The sequence below is a fragment of the Rhodnius prolixus genome, unplaced genomic scaffold (assembly GCF_049639745.1).
Source record: "Rhodnius prolixus isolate KJV_2025 unplaced genomic scaffold, Rpr scaffold_5, whole genome shotgun sequence".
Taxonomy (NCBI): domain Eukaryota; kingdom Metazoa; phylum Arthropoda; class Insecta; order Hemiptera; family Reduviidae; genus Rhodnius; species Rhodnius prolixus.
The window spans coordinates 9,699,336-9,716,383 of NW_027411624.1; the positions used below are offsets into that span (position 1 = coordinate 9,699,336).

Here is a 17,048-nt window from a genome sequence, read left to right on the forward strand (position 1 = left end):
ATGGTTACAACTTATTATAGAATAATTAAGTAAATTAAGTTACAAATTAAGATAGCAATGTTAAGCAAAGTAATGCTTTTTTAGAGTGGGCTATTCGCCCAACGACCAATCAGGTGTTGTGAACGGAAGCGGATAGTAAACATATGTTTATTTCATGGCATAAAATCCAAGGTAAGTTCGGAGATTGAACCCAATACAACTTTAAATATCCCCTCATCAAATATTCATTGAAGAAGAAGCATGCTAAAGGCGATTACAAACCACAATATTATTTGGAATTGCAGATCCGAACTCGTATTCAAGAAGAAAAACGTAAATATATGCTAATCACATTTTTAATTCTCATTTTCTTAACTTATAAAAGCAACCTTCCTTAACTCCTTAAATATTTAGAGGTCTTTCTATCACACGGTATACCTCTGCAGGGTGAAGTGTACTAACCACTTCTTCATGGATCTTGGCGTCCCAGCTGATAATCAAGCCTAATGAACAAAAACCTCTTACACTGAAAATCCTAATATTACCTCAATATATACAGGGCCTAGTTGATGCAGTTGAGGTAGAACTATTTTGAAAAAATCTATTGGGCAAACTCACACGACTACAACGAACGAAAGATAAGATACAACATACGAAAACTTCATTAAAGAGATACAGATATTTGAGCTAAATTTTATAAAATCTGAACAATGTGAGGTGGGAAATTGAGGGTTAAAATTTCAGTAAGGTACAACATAAGAAAATTGAAATCAGATGTTTAAAAAAATGTCGGTAATGTACGCTGGCATTTGCATTTTTATTTTATTTTTTCATCAACGTCATAATTATTTCTTTATCATCTTTTTAAAGACATGTGCATTAGTAGTTTAATATCTTTTGTTACAACCAATCCCAATTCGGATCACGCTTCGATAATTTGACCATTATTGGGTGTAAGAGCAGGACGGTACTTTAATGTTACGCGAAATGTTAATGAACCTCATCATCCTGCCAAATTTTATCAAAATTGGGGTATGATTTACAGAGTTATTAGAAATAAATGTTTATGAAGGGGTCATACATAAATGAAGCTAACTACTCTCTCATTGGAGGTACAGAATCAAGATCCCCAAAAGCACATGTGCATGAAATTACGAATCGAATGACACCTGATCATGAAAATAGGTTAACGAGTTTAAGCGCTAAATTGTTTACAAAAAACGTAACAACAAGAACCAATATTAAAAATGCCGATTTTGCTTATTTTTGGCCACTTTTTTTTTCTTGAAATCTAACAAATCTATGTAGTTGCAAAAAAATTACTCTTATTAACGAGAATATGTCCTATATTTTAAACAAAATTTGGGAATTTAACTTTTATCGAAAAAGAAAAAAGAATGGTGTTTTTCAACGTTACGCTTTTCGGCCATTTTTCGACGATCAACCCTTATATACAACTGCTTTACCGGACAGTTTTAATTATTTTATCCAATCTAATTTCTAATCTGTTAAGCAGGTAACTGAAATTTTAAAAATAGAAAAATACTTACGATTATATATTGAGATATGACATAATCAATATCTCTATAATGTTCAACACAATACGGTTCCACAAAATCTTTAATAAGAGATGATATACCTTCAACTGGTACAATTTCAAATAATAAGGAAGTAAGCTGAACGAATTCTTCTAAATTCTAAAATTGATATTTAAAATTAATAAAGAAAATGTTTTAAATGCACAAAACATAAATAAGATAGTGTGACGAATGCTGACGGCTGCTAGAAGCTAATAAAGTAAATAATTTAGTTAGAAATAAATGCTTGAAGAAGTATATAAGTATGTGATAAGTACATTACAAAGGGAGTGGTTTACCCTGTTAGCCGTATCCTCTTTTACCAGGGCTTGTCTGATTTTTATTAGCCTGTGCAGTTAACATGTGTGTAGTGAGCATTGTACACTCTCTCTATAATACTACAAAATTCTTTCTTTAGGATTGTCATATTTAGAATATCTAGAGAGAGCAATGAAGGGAAAGGCGCAACCGACACCAGGAATTAATCTAATTCTAAAGCTTCAGATTCCAGTGCCCTATTGGACCAAAAGCTGAGAAGATTAAAAACAAAGCAGCCAGCGCTCAAGCTTAGGAATGAAAAAACTCTGATAGCAGACTAGTACTTAATACAGATACAAATAGCCCAACTCTGGCCTTTTAACTTAAACTTTGTCAAACATTTAATAACAGCTGTCAACAAATCACACCAGATCTTGCACAAATCACTAACCTTAACTCCATACTGATTTGCAAATGTATCATAAGATATAAGGATAGAATGATTATGTTTAAGAATATATAATTTCTCAAGCTTTGCGACCATATTTCGTAGTTGATTAATTGGTGAATCTGGTAAATATTTTCCTTGATTCAAAGCTACACCTTTTGGAGATGAATCATCTAATGAAAGAAGTTTTTCTAATAAAGAAATCATGTCAGTCAGAAAGATAACTCCAATGTCCGGCCAGTTATCACTTTCGCTCAATTCTAATCGTCTACAAATTACAATTTAAAAAAAAAAGAAGAAAAAAAAAGTTATTTAAATCAAAGACATGTAAATTAAAACTTGAAATATTGTGATAAATTAAAAATTACAGCTAACAATATTTAAAAATATTTTGATTTTAACAAAAAGAAGCTTACTTGGCTTTATCGATAATCCTCCTGGTTAATCGTAAAAGAGTTTGTGGGTGTATGGATAATAATAATGGTACGTAACATTCATACCATTTGAGAGTATCTTCCACTGTAACTGACAGGGGTAAAATCTCGATCAAAGAAACCGCCATGCTCTCAGTTAATTCACCTTTCATCTTTCGATTGTGGCGACAGCATATAATTATTGCTTCTTTTACTTCACCCTGCATAATTTTAAAGAACCAATGGTATTTTTAATAAAGCCTAAAACTAAGACTAAAGTGTCGGTGCGATGGGCAATGGATTGAGATGTATCAGAGGATGTTTATGTAAAGATTCGTTGGGTAAAGTTACTATGAATCTGGTAGTCTAGTAGTTCTATTACGTGTTGCAATATCAAGTTAAATACAACGCTTGATTAAAGTATTCCAAAATTAAGTTCATTCGTAAGCTAACAACCAAAATGTCAGAACAACAAACTGAAACATTTCGTGCAGTTCTCAAAACTCTTACTTAATCAAGCGGTTTTAGCAAATTGGAGAAAGTCAGCTGAAAGGTTTTTTCAATATTTGGTAAACTTTAGAGGACTGTGTAAATTAATTTTATCAAAAATAATTATTATATCAGACAAAGCAGTTTGTACAAAAATACGCTATGTAAATTCATTATTAACTTACTCTTGACAGATGTTGTTTACAAAGTGAAATTGGATTGGCTGTAGAAAAGATCAACCATTTATCCGGGGTGGCGGACTCTCCACTACATACAAGCATAAATGTAACAAGAGTTCTGAGGGAAACTCCTAAACTATCAAGAAGTCGTTGTAAATTTTCACTCTAAAAATTAAAATTTATTATTTTAAAGGTTAAATTTAAATTTTATTTACTGTTTTATTATTTACTATTCAATTATATTTTACCGCTAATAGTACTATTATTCCAGGATTCTAAAAGAAATCCCATTTAAGTGAACAATTACAAATTGAATGGTAATCACCTTTGTGGGAATAACTGCTATTCTATCAATTGCATATTCTAGTAATTGTTGAATTTTGGAAAGTTTTGGCGCAACAGTTTTCAAGCAACATTCTGCGACAAATTCTAAGTCCTAAAGAAAAAAAAATTTGGTATGACAATAATCTATGCTTCAAGAGCCAAGCGGTCTTGTCTGCTAGACTAAATGAGGGACCTGTAAGATTTATAACTGAAACTGATTATCTGGGAAAAAATCTAGAAAATTTGTCTTTTAAAAGAATAATTGGTACAAGAGAAATTTTTGTAACAGGTAAACCATTTTTTTCCCCTCGTCATTTAAAATTATTAACCATTCTTTTATATGTATTTAAGTTTTTTTATATTCTTATATCACTTTTTCAGGTTATCTCCTTCTTTTTCTTTGACTTCAAATTAAATCAGTTTCAGTCAAATGTGGTTTGGTAATCCTTATTTTAATTTTTTTGTAGTCTAAGGAATGTTAACATTCCTAAAGTCATTTTAAAAAGGAAATTATGAGAACATGAGAACATTGAAGTCCCTCAACTTGATATATACCTTACATTAAGTCCTTATTTATTACCTTAGTAAGATTATTTACCTTTATCTCTTTCAACAACGAAAACAGGTCATTAAATATGACATCAAGTGTTTCTAATGGAATTTTATTCCATAGCTGCAATCTACTCATTAACCATTTTATTCTTGCTTTATATACTAGTTCAATATCCAAGGAAAATATCTTAGCAAAATTTTCCGCTTCTTTAAATTTTCCACGTTGCAAAAGTCTCTCTAATCTGTTAATAAAAACAAGAATCTCCATTGTATCTAAGATTTAGCCTTAACCTTGATAAATCTTACTAAGTTTTTAATTAATAATATTACCTAAATTCTGGTTGACTAATGCAGATGGATTTGATTCGCATTGCGTTTACTTTGCCGTGTTCCATGTATCCATCTATAAATAAAGTATCTTCGCAATTTAATTGGTCTTGAACTAAGTAAGTGGATGGGGAGTCTAATGGTAGTTGAAACACTACTTTAAAGTTGAAACCTGAGACATAAAGAAAACAATTAAGAAGGCTTTAAACAAAATATGGTGTAGACTGAATGATTTTCTTTAACTACAACTCTCAAGATTTTCTGAAGTTTACGAATATTTGAATATAACTAGTCTTCAACTCAGAAGATAAGGAAACTTGACATCTCAGAATCAATAATGATGAATAAACTCAAAACGTGCAATATTTTTAGCTCATCAGAAAGGAATGGGAAACCTGCAGCCTTAAAGCCCATCTAAGCAATCTTATTCAACTTTATACTTCAGTTGGTTATATATTGTACAAATTTTGTACTTTTAAATTCGAAATTAAATTCAATGTTTCAATCAGTTTCAATGACTTCCTCTTTGCTTACTTATTACCATCTAGCACCCATTCAGCTGACACGTCACCAGCGTACTGAATCCACTATTTAGTTTTTGTGTAACTGTTTTATTAATTTTTAGTAAATAAAGTGTATATTATTACTTTTAACTATATTCTTACATGCTAAATACTTCCAGTAAAATTCAATATTTGTAGAAAAATTTGTAACTACACTTCAAAAATTGGTATAAAAGAGAGTTATGTGAGTGTTCAAATCAGATTGTTAAATTTGCCAAACTTTTGAGCATTCAGTAGATACAAAATGTATTGAAAGAAAATACCTTTGATGTCACACAACCATAATTCTGGTACAGCAGAATCAATTAATAGTATAACTTGTACACTCATTTGGTCACCCATATAATGAGTAATTACAGCAAAATCAAGAACCTTTGCTTTTGACCATGTTCCAATTTTTAGATAGGTGAAAGGGCAGAAAAATACAAGAGCGCCTTTAATAGTCAATCCAATAATTTTACTGAAACATCGTAAAAACATTCTTCTGATAGAACACTTTTAAACATTAAAAAATAAATTGATATTACAATTAATAAAATGATCTAACTAGATAGTAATGTTTACAATTTTAGAAAAAGAAAAGGCCTTACTAAGTTTTGTCGACTTTTTAAAAGTATTCGACAGGGTGAGGAAATCAAAGGGCTTTGGAAAACAAATGAATAAAGAAGGGTCTTATCATTACGTGAATATTAGTATGGAATACTGTAGAGATATGACTGTAGTACGAACTAAGCAAAACATGTCACGCCATTATGTATGACAATCTACATACAGCTATCATCTCAGCTTGTCTCAACGATGATAGCAGTAACTTTTAAAAAAGACTGGGCCACTGTTATCTATAAGAATGATCTAAACGTCTATTTACTTTTAGTATGTTATTAGCATGATTTGCGGATGCGTTTTACTTAGTCAGTTACGGGTGCGGCTAACTGATGAGCCATCTCACCCTTTCTGTAGAACCCACAGTACCCGGGCACCCATTGAAGTACAATCGTGTACCCTTCTTTCAAAAGTCACTCAATCTTCCACCTAACCTCTATCGATAACCTGGGGTGATGACCCAGACATCTGTATGCTCTCGACTAAACACGGCCTTAATGGCAATCTGACAGTCCATCAAAGTATTGTCGAATCTTTAGCTGTCAAGAGCTATAACTTCAATACCTTCTTACTTCAATATTTGTGGCACGGAAAAAAAAAAACAAATTGTTGCAAGGAGTGAATTTATCCTTGGAGAAGAGTAAATGTGAAAATGCAGAGGGAAATCCCACAATACTTTGGCAACAGAGATGATAAAGAAGCTAAAGAAGGATAAAGAGGCTGTGATTAAGTAATATTTACTCTCCACTAATCGAAGAACATAGTTTTCTAATTTCTTCATTCTCAGACAATGGCATACATTTGTCAATTTGTGAACAATCTTCATTTTCTCCAATGTTCCATACGTATACGTAATCACCACACAACCATATTTTAGAAGCATTTTCGTTTGTAATAGAGCAAGCGGCCATATTTTGGGACTGAAAAAACAAATTCATTAGATTATAATGAAATTAAAGATCAAAGTGATCATAATACAGAGATAAAATTTGTGAAACTTTTTAAACTTCGAAATTTCTGCAATACAATAATTTGATAAAACACTTTTAGAATAGCTGATAGCCATTTTCAGAATAGATTTTAATTTTAGCTATTATTCCGCTCAAATTCTAAATTTAATAACAATTATATGAATTACAGTAAGAAAAATTTCGGCTGAGTGTTAGAATAGGATATTATTAAATAATGGCAAACAATTTAAAACAATTATAATTATAAAAAGAAAAAAAATTAACTCACTGATGTTTCTAATGTCTGAATTAACTTCATGTCAACATTGATCGGAAGATTATTTATCAACTTCTCCTTAGCATTTTCATTATTCGAAAACTGTTTAACTGAGTCAAAATCAATCCCTTGTACTCTGTTGTGATAGTAAGAAGAAGTAAGAAACTAATTTAATATGACTGTTTAGGTTTACAATATGGAATAACTTGAAATACATTGCTTTCATCAGTAATGAACTTTTGCAGAACAAAATCAAATACATAAAGCAAAAGTTTGCCCATAGATGACTGCTTATCAAAACATTCTAATAAAGACGTTCGTCCCAAACTGATTCATGATCTCTAATTAAATTACGACACATATCGGATTAAACTAATCCAATATTATTGCTTCTTTTTTCCCACTAATTTAAATCTCGTCTAATACTAAACAGTACAAATAACGATTTACCTTATAATTTTACCTGTATTTACGATAATATAAACCTCTAAGGTATTACTTTCACTTATTGAAATAATTTTGGAAAAATATGTTTTTCCTTTAAAAGATAGCGGACGATCAATTTTTCTGAAAAATAATTAAATTCAGATAAATTTTAGTACATAAAAAAAACTTTTCAAAAAAAGTAATAAATCCATACGTGTTAAAAACTGTAATTCCATCGCATTTCAAGTTAATACACTTGAAACATGAATCTTCTAAAGCGAAGAATGCAAAATATCCGTCTTCAGAAATTTCAAAAGTTTCTATATTACAATCAAAAGAAATTTTGAGTTTTATTTGCGAAAAATCTCCATTGAAAAGTATCCACGTATTATCTACTGCAACACCTACACCTGCTGTGGAATACCGAGTCTCGCATTTCGGTTTCTTACACAGTAAATCCTGAAAGAACCAAAGTGGTATATGTAGTAAGAAAGTAACACTCAATCAATCAAGAAATATTATTTAAACAGTTGCAAAAAATGCTAAATATCGAAATTTTAATGGAGTGCAAAAATGTAATTAGTTATAGAAACGTCTTATATCAATGATTATTCTGTCTTTGGTCTGAAGAACGGTCAAACGTTACTGTAAGCAGTCTTTTAGTTCCACTATATCTAGTTTAAGATCTGTAATGATCGAATAAACTTGGCAATTTCGAGAAACCCCCAATCTATTTCATCCTCAATTTTAAATATATTCACACATCAATATGATTGAAGATAACATGTTGCACTTCGAAATGAAATGGCTGAAGCTCTAAGAGAGACTGTGGTTTGCTTTGAAAAGCTGTATTATCAGTGATTGTTTCGAGCATAAGGTAGAGGGTTTCTTCATCTGGTCTGGTTTCGGATTTTCACTCATCTTCATGGTTTTTTTTTGTTGAGAATTTGAATTCCACTTATAAGGCTGATTGTTTTTCCCAAAAATAGTGCTTAGATAAAATGGTGAAAAGACAAACGCGTTACAAGTGGATGTCGAACATATCTACACAAATCGTTGATCCAATCCCTGAAGGTAGATCAAACAGGCAGATTTTATCTGTAAGAAAGCTATTCACAAAACTGTAGCTTTATAAATCCGGCGAGCATGCGTGTATTTTTTTGTTTCTGACTTGTTTCGGATTTTCATCCATCAATAGAAGTAGATTACTCAATTTCGTGTAGAAAATATAACTTCCACCATGTTTTAGCCGCATACAAGAGTATAATGGACAAAACGATATATTATCTAGTATAGCAAATCTAATCACATTTTCAACATTACTAAATATAGTATACTTCAACTACCTTCCCTTACAAGTTCCTATATAAGCGAGTGTTGATCTATACTGTAAGGTAGGCTGATATCCGCAGGAGAAAAAAAAATCTACCTATCAAAATAAATAGTGAACAATATTACAAACCTCATTTGTAGCCTTTAATGTGGCTACCGTATTTGTCTCATAGATATCAGTTTCACTCTGAGCAATAGCTCTCGTACCAAAATTTATAGTTTCTTCTGAGGCATCAAAGCCAACATTGACATCAGCCCAAACTGGTGAAACCACCATCTTTCAATAACTGTAAATGTAGAGTAATATCAGATACTAATTTTGTTATATGTGTTTTCAAATCAAATTAATTCTTAATAAATAAAATGACAAACAAAAATGAAGACGCCGGAATGACGCAAACTCTCTTATAATTATTTTTGTAATCATTTGCTTATACAACATATATAAATAACCAAAATTTGATCTACAAACCTAATAGAGCACAAATAAATACAAATTCTTCGTTTCCATTACACGTCCCTGTACTCTGTTTCCGAATTTATCCCTAACAGCTTGTTAAATTTGGCGGCAAACTATCAGCAGAGGTTGCAAAATTATTTTCTGTTATTTTTGGTTGGTACACTTATAAAAATGCTCTCACATTTAGACATTCACAATTTTGTTTAAAACATACACATTTTTTGTTGACAGTAACTATAATATTTTTCTGTTTTATAAAAAAACATTTTTCTAGAAGTCGAGCGGGAATTTTGAAATCAATTTTAATGAAATTTTAATAATTACGAATTATAGTTAACTACTGGAGATTAAATTACTTTTTCCTTTACTGGAATGTTTATATTTCTTTTCTTCATACATAAAACATTCGTCGGATGTCTTATTTGTAGAAATCTGAGAAGTTCGAAAGAAATGGTAAGCACTTCTTAATTTCAAGAAAATAGGTACGTCAATTCAACACACAGCATAAATTAAACTTGCAATTATAAACGCCTGCACAAATTAGAATGATTGATGCATACCTGATCCACCATGTTAACAAAATTTATTCAAAATTAAAGTATCAAAATTAATGGAGTATTGCTTTGTCTACCTAAATCTGAACACAGTCAGCCCTCATGATTAGATACACATGATCAATAATTTGAAAACAATTTCATAAAAAGTATATCATTTCCAACTTTTCCAATACCCGTCTATCACTTAAACGGAATTACTTTGCAAGGTTTTTAAAATTTTTAGAGGCCCACATTTAATTTATTACAATAATTCTATCGATTGTAGAGGCCTAAAGAATTAAGCCTCTGTGGCTTATCTTCGCCTTGTCAATAAATCCGTTGTAACTTTGTCTCAAAATAATGATTTGCATTTTCTTTAAATTTCATACGTCTTTTATAACGACTGAAGCTGCTAAATTAAAAAAGGGCCATATTTTTCACAATTAATTAAATTCCAAGCAAGAGGAGGTAAACGTGAAAACAAAGGCCTTATAAAAAATTAAAAAGATACCTACAACTTCTGTTCCCTTTTAAATATGTATCAAAAGTTAAAATAAGCCAAATCACTTAAAAGAAAGTTAAAAGAGCTCATATCTAAGAAAAGTTAATTCATATTTTAAAAAGCACTTCTAAAAACCATGATTATACTTACCACTTTCAATTTCTTGAACCAATAAGAGTAAAAGTTTTTTTTAAATAATCTATTTCTTAAGTTGTTATAATGTCTAAATTCTAATAGGCATTGTTAATCAAATCATTCTTCTTTGCCATTATAACCACAGAGTTGTCCAGTGGTGTTCTTGTTCACTTCCGCCATTAACAAAGAGTTGAAGATGAAGTTCAAACATCGTACAGAATTAAATCGAAGTCGAAATAGGATGAGAAATATATAATTATTTCTGGAACATTATGGTTCTTTACTAAACCAAAAATCTATTAAACTGCACTAGCAAGTGAAAACTGAGTTCTCCTTTTGCACCTGTGAAAAAACAAGAAAAATCTCTTGAAGAGAGAGTATATGAATGAGGCTTAGGAAGAGCTCTTTAGGACTTCACACTCCTCTTTCGTACGCTTAGAATGAAAACAAATTTATTGAAAGATCATAATAATATATTATTAGATCAACTGGAGTTTTTCTACACACAAAACGTAACAATAAAAAAATCTTAATAATATAAGATTTAACAAAGTCAGAGTTTTAAAGTAAAAGACCCATAAATATAGTTTTTTGTTAATTATTGTAGTAAAAAGCAAAATACTGTTTTTTGCACATTAGTACCAAATGAAAGACATAAATTAATAAATATGTATAAAATACATGCAGTATTTGTTTATATAAATATATCCAAAAATTATACTGCATAAAAAAAAGTATTATAAAACTTAAAATTGCCATGGATACATGTATCTCAAGTAAAAGTAATGAATTGTTCGTATACATATCGACAACTTTGAAAAGAGAACGAAACATGAACTAGCAGTAGCTAGCTGAATATTTTTAGTTTCATTAAGGAACTTTTGTTATAAAACCCAAAAAGAAGCAAAATGGAGACCAAAAATAAGTACGAAATGAAGAATCAATAATATGTTAGAGCTATAGAGAGGATTCAAATTAATGTACATATTTAAATTGTTCGTATTTTTTTGGCCCTCGTAAGAATGGCATAGGATTCATCGCATTCATGCGTGCCAGTACCCTTTCGCTTAAAACTCGGTACAGTTACTAGTGTGCGCTTAATTATAACTAAGATATCTGCATATACAATACTTTTTTTCATAATGCAGGATCACTTAACATTACCATCTTAAATATTTTTAACAAAAATGATGGGTTCGAATAATTAAAGCGGAATTTATTAAAGGAAATTAGTTCATTTAACTTTGCAAATGTTCATTTTCATTAAGGATGATTGATGGAAAATGTTATATTGAAACTATTCCCTACAGGCTAGAGCATGGATTTATAGCAAGGCGTGAATACCATTAGACATTATTTTGGCCTCCGTTATATTTGTTAAGTATGTGGGCAAAAAGAGAATCCGTTAACACTTAAGAAACCTGTTGGGCTCATCGTTCTGACGTTTTCTGGAAGTATAAAAGTTTTTGTTTGCATAGAATCTACTAACCACTGAATCACCCGGTAGAAAGAAGCGTGAAGTACTGTTTCATCTCAGAATAAAACGCGCTCATAAGGAAATTCTTAAATATGACGTTTACTAATTGCAGACAATCTAGAATGGTAGTCTTTCGTTTCCGTTACGATTTCTTATTTTTATAAATGACATAAGGTTGATTCAAAGTTAGTCTCGGCTTTATATAGGTAATCTTTCTTTAGAGACCCTTATTTTTAAGGATAACGGAAAACGACATAATAAAAGATTTCTTCAGCTTGTTCTATTTTTAAAAAATAATTCAGATTTCATCGAACTTGCTACATTTGTTTCAAGTACGTAAAAGCTATTTTTAGATTTTATTTTTATAGTATGCTAACATTTTTTCAGGAATCATTGGTGCTTGAGTTCTAGTACAATGTTACGAATGACTGAAAAGAGAAGCTTTTTAAACATGCAATATTACAAAGTTGTATGGTTTTCTAGCTTAATATTCTGCACCTCAATTATTCATCTAACTTTGAATGCAACTAAAACTTTTGGATAGAACTATAAGTTTTTACCTTAACATTACTAGAAAGATAATTTCTCATACTCAATGTCCTCCTGCTGTTCCTCTTTCTCGGTGATGATATTTTTCATTACACAATCATGCCCTGGCAAATAAGAACGTCTTACACGTACATGTTCTTAAATACACTTTACAATCGATGAATTAAGCATTTACGAAAAAAGTCAGCCATCTAGATATCGATTTTGGGTTAGCAACAGAAACCTGAAAAAAAAACTCTACAAAGTTGTCGAACTGTAATATTAGTGTATACGTAAAAACTTATATAATAATAAAAAAACAAAAATGTGATTTATCTTTGAAGCTTTTTCAATATACATATACACACAAAAATGTTGTTTTTGGAAAGCCAGCTTGTATTAGTAGAAATAGTATAAATCTGTGATATAAAACATTTTGGCATCCTATTTTTTTTTATATATACGTATATATATATATAAATATAATACTAGAAATTCATTTGCAGTTAGTGTACATACATTTTAAAATATCTAACTTTTTTTTGCTGACTTGAACACATTTTAATATGATTTTTTTTTATGTTCACTAGAATATAATTTTTGTTTTTTATTTTAACAATTAATTCCGATAAATATACCTTTATTTATATAATATAATTACTTTTATATATATATGTATATATTTATATTTTACGACTATGGTATTGTATGTATATATAAATATATTTATATGTAACATTTATTATTTACAAAATCTTAAATACTATTTAAATAAATTACAATTTTATATATATCAGGCAGGACCATGTACTATATAAATCTTTTCTAAACATACATTAAAAATAAAAATACCTTCCTTTTTTTATACATAATAATCAAGAGTATATATTTATAAAAATTTTTAATGCTGGAAGAGATATGCTATTCATAGATAATGCTATTTTTCTTCTTTTTTTTTTTAAATAATTATTTACTAATATTTAAAGAAAGCATTACCACAACAACATATGTATTTCCAAAAACACTTTTTTTTTTCAATTTTTCTCTGTGAATTTCGGTTGGTATATTTACAGTTCTTTATTCATTTATTTTTTGTTTTAAAATATACGATTTCATTTTTAAAATTATAAAAGTAAATAAAAAAAATAAAAAATAGTTTAAAGTTCTTTGGTATCACTGAAGAAATGGTAATATATTCACTGGTAAATGCAGTTTAAAATAAATCATAATTTTTACAAAATTGGGAAGGAAATAGCCATACTTATTGAAATAGCAAACAATTACTGATATAATATATAAAAATATATATAGTAATTCATAAAAGGACGGCCTTGTACCATGCGGCATATCAGGCGACATTTGGTTCTCTCAAGCTGCCTTAAGGGTTCCATTGGCAACGACAGAACAGAGAGAGATAGACTGCAAGGAGACGAAAAGTCTGCTTGGCTAACTCGGTGCACCGCGGGAGTCATATTATACGCATCATATCAGCTGACGCCGGTGGTCAGGGCAAAGTCTGAGCGTATCGGCACTTACATACAGAAAAAAGAGTTCCCAACAAGCGCAACTACTACCAGCAATACATCACAGCACTACCTGCGTTACAAATCTATCAGTTACATTAACAAACGGGAGCTTATCTACCAGGTGGTAGCGTTTCGGTAGCCTGAGTAACTATCTCGCTCAGTGATGTTAATTAGTCATTTTGAGCGACAGAGAGATCCTTTCCTATAGATGCGAGTCGGAGTTAATTGAGAATGGAAAATGTAAGACTCTATGGATCGTCGCAGATCGCTACGGAGGTCGAAGCTCAGAAACCATATACAATCTGGCCGAAAAAAACTTTCAGAGTATGGTTACTGATGACCCATTAGATTGCAACACATTCTTTACCTTAACAGAGAATAAGCGCAAGTACATAAAGTGGGGAGTGTGATAAAAGGGATGGCGGTTATAGTGATTTCGAGGAGATGATCGGCCACAAACGGTGCAGAAGCTGTACCGTTTAGTCCCTCCCGCATAGTGGGAAGGTTCCGAAAGATATAAGAACTTTTTCAGAATGGCGGGTGTTTTATTATTGCTCCTCGTAATTTAAGAGAAATTTACAAAGAGAAGTATATATAATTTAAAACAAATGAACCAAAACAAAAACAAAAAATGAGGATGTTACATTCCTTTCCAGAACAAATTAAGTTAAACGTTTGACCCAAATAAATAACTAATTTTGAAAAACCGAAAATCAATTTATGGATACCAAAATTATTCTATAAGATTAAGTTCTTTTTTCATTCGTGAAACCTGGATAGAGTATTAATCAGTGGTGTCCAAACAGAAGTAAAATTTAATCATTTACTGAATGTCCTTAATGACTGCCCTTCCCCCACCGGCGCATCGACAACTTGGTCAACTTCGACAACGTCTAAACTCTCTCGTGCTAGGATGGGGCACCTCCACTTTCCTCGCTACGTGACAGTCCTTATTTATTTTGATTTTATTTTATTTATTTCTGTCACAATGACATCCAAGGTCATTAGCACCCCTAATGCAAAATTGCAAGTTTTAGAAGAAAATGAATTAATTTACTTGGAGCTGGTTGTAATTTTCAACACAGTTATTCTGTTTTGGGAATGTTATTTTTAAAAGGTTAAAAAATAAACTTGAGCATAAATTTAATCTATAAAATAGCTATGTCAATACTTGAGAGAAAAAAATAATAATAACAAATAAAAAGTAACGGTTCAATATTAAAGCATTGCACTCTTGCGTGAAGGTAGGAATTCGATTAGGGTCATACTTCATACTTTAAATTTCTCACAAAAACATTTCCATAAAATTCGAAATTTTACTATCACACGTAATGTAGGCAATGCTTTTAAAATTTATACATCCAGATTTCACGAAAAAGATCCCAAACTCAAGTTTCTGGGGGAAAATGTTATACATTTAAACTTATTAAAATTATAGATATTATAACATCCATTATTTAAAAGTTTTAACAAACCTCACATCGAATTCATCACACAATTCATACCAACGCAATACCTTTTTATAATTTGTCCTCATTTAAAAAAGTATGTGAACTTCCGAAAAAAAGAAAAACAGCTAAGAGTTACTAAACAAAAACGTTTTTATATAACGTTAGCAGATAAACCAAATAACTAAATTAGTATACACAATTACAGCTCAAAATTTACTTTTTTGTTTTCTTTTTAACATTAAATGATTGTTTAATAAATCTTCATTAATAAAGTAAACAACGTTCTTAGTTCTATGAATTGAAAACAAAATATATGACAAGTTGGAATGTTAATTTTGGCAAAGCATTAAAGAAAATGCACGGTAAAATTGCACTATTATATAAAAAGCTTTATATATGCTTAATTAAAATATAAAGATCAAATAATAATAATAATTATAATAATAAATGATATCGCTTTTAGGAGGAATATTCTTTGGTTACTTTTTAATATATTGATCGGACTATCGTGATTAGAATCTAATTTTCAAGCGGACAAAATGGTAAAAAAAAATTAAAAAATTTGATGAATTTTCAAATTAGCAAAGAAAGATATTGAAATATCTTACATAGGATTCACAGGCTAAAGTGTGATGACACTTTATTTATAATTGATGTATATTTGTGATAGTGTTCTACAAAGCTAATATTACTATCTACGTTTAGGAAGCTCTTGCTTGATAACAGGTATGGCCAACATGATTCAAATATTCTCAAAAAAGGAGCTCATGTAAATAGAACGAGAGCAAACTTTAAAACAAGAAGTACAAGAAGCCTGATATGAAGCATACATCTAGCAATGAGGAGCAAACCGGGTACTTATTTTAACCAGAGAAAATAATTTTGTCTTATTATTATTATTACATTAAAAATGTAACACCTTAGACGATTTCAGTAGGGTTCTACCCTCCAAAACAAACTGAATAAAAAACTGAAATCTCTCTCTCTCTTAATTAGAACAATAGAATTCTTAAATATTTGCAACAATTTCATTGGCTACAGTTTCCTCTTATTCTGATCTGTTTCGAATTTCATTCATCTTCAAGTTTGTACAGAAAAATTTAACTTCACATTTATACATAAATTGTTTAGTGAATTTGTCACCTAAGAATTTATAAGATAGATAAATACTGCCATGGAAATGTCACTTTAAATGTCAATGTGTAACTTTATTAAACAATATTTCAATCTTTTCTCTACTCACACAAATCTGAATAAGCAAAATCTAAATGTGGATTTTTTGTTTTTGTTTACAGCAACATCTTTTGTTACTACAAGGTGGTGATGATTAATCGAGATAAGAAACATTAGAAAACACACGAATTTGACCAGAGATACGAGATAAACCGGATAGAGAAGAGTCATATTAGAGAAAATTAGGTGTTTTCTGGTCATCTGTAGACGATGATCTTTTAGGAGGGTCATCAGAACAATCAATGACGTTCAAAGCTTGCTTGCCTGGCTGTGATAAACACCATGAGGACTTCACAAATTTAGGACTTGGAGGTTCTTCAAAATTTACCATTTCTCTACATTTAAGGCATAGCGAGAGCAGAGGCTACCGATAGGGCAAACTCTCATCGGCTCAAAGATAGAGCATATCAGGGACTATGTGAGAAGTTTGAGGCGGACCCAGTTTTGGCAATGGCTTCTAAATACAGCTTAAAAGTTCTTAATTTGGTAAGTCGCCTGGAACG

The 17,048-nt window shown here is 30.5% G+C and overlaps 1 protein-coding gene and 1 long non-coding RNA gene across 5 annotated transcripts in view; one reads left to right on the forward strand and one right to left on the reverse strand.

Annotated features, from left to right (window-relative positions):
- rod (kinetochore component rough deal) overlaps window positions 1-10,667 on the reverse strand; it is a 33,551-nt gene extending 22,884 nt beyond the window's left edge. Inside the window, exons 1-14 of one of the 4 annotated variants that reach the window (XM_074135828.1) lie at window positions 10,346-10,667; window positions 8,828-8,984; window positions 7,580-7,824; window positions 7,390-7,506; window positions 6,952-7,075; window positions 6,454-6,632; window positions 5,373-5,569; window positions 4,550-4,718; window positions 4,266-4,461; window positions 3,669-3,779; window positions 3,350-3,508; window positions 2,679-2,896; window positions 2,266-2,530; window positions 1,530-1,676 (exon numbers count right to left, since the gene is read on the reverse strand). In XM_074135828.1, coding sequence (XP_073991929.1) covers window positions 1,530-1,676; window positions 2,266-2,530; window positions 2,679-2,896; window positions 3,350-3,508; window positions 3,669-3,779; window positions 4,266-4,461; window positions 4,550-4,718; window positions 5,373-5,569; window positions 6,454-6,632; window positions 6,952-7,075; window positions 7,390-7,506; window positions 7,580-7,824; window positions 8,828-8,974 — 2,274 coding nt within the window. In that variant the 5' untranslated portion in view covers window positions 8,975-8,984; window positions 10,346-10,667. Of the gene's footprint in view, window positions 1-1,529; window positions 1,677-2,265; window positions 2,531-2,678; window positions 2,897-3,349; window positions 3,509-3,668; window positions 3,780-4,265; window positions 4,462-4,549; window positions 4,719-5,372; window positions 5,570-6,453; window positions 6,633-6,951; window positions 7,076-7,389; window positions 7,507-7,579; window positions 7,825-8,827; window positions 8,985-9,169; window positions 9,304-10,345 lie in introns of those variants that run through there. The other 3 variants (XM_074135827.1, XM_074135830.1, XM_074135829.1) reach the window with 3 other exon arrangements.
- Window positions 127-4,709, forward strand: LOC141458230 (uncharacterized). Its single transcript, XR_012460811.1, has 3 exons — window positions 127-312; window positions 3,615-3,798; window positions 4,574-4,709. It is a non-coding gene; the product is annotated as an uncharacterized lncRNA (long non-coding RNA).
- Window positions 10,668-17,048: the final 6,381 nt, after the last annotated feature.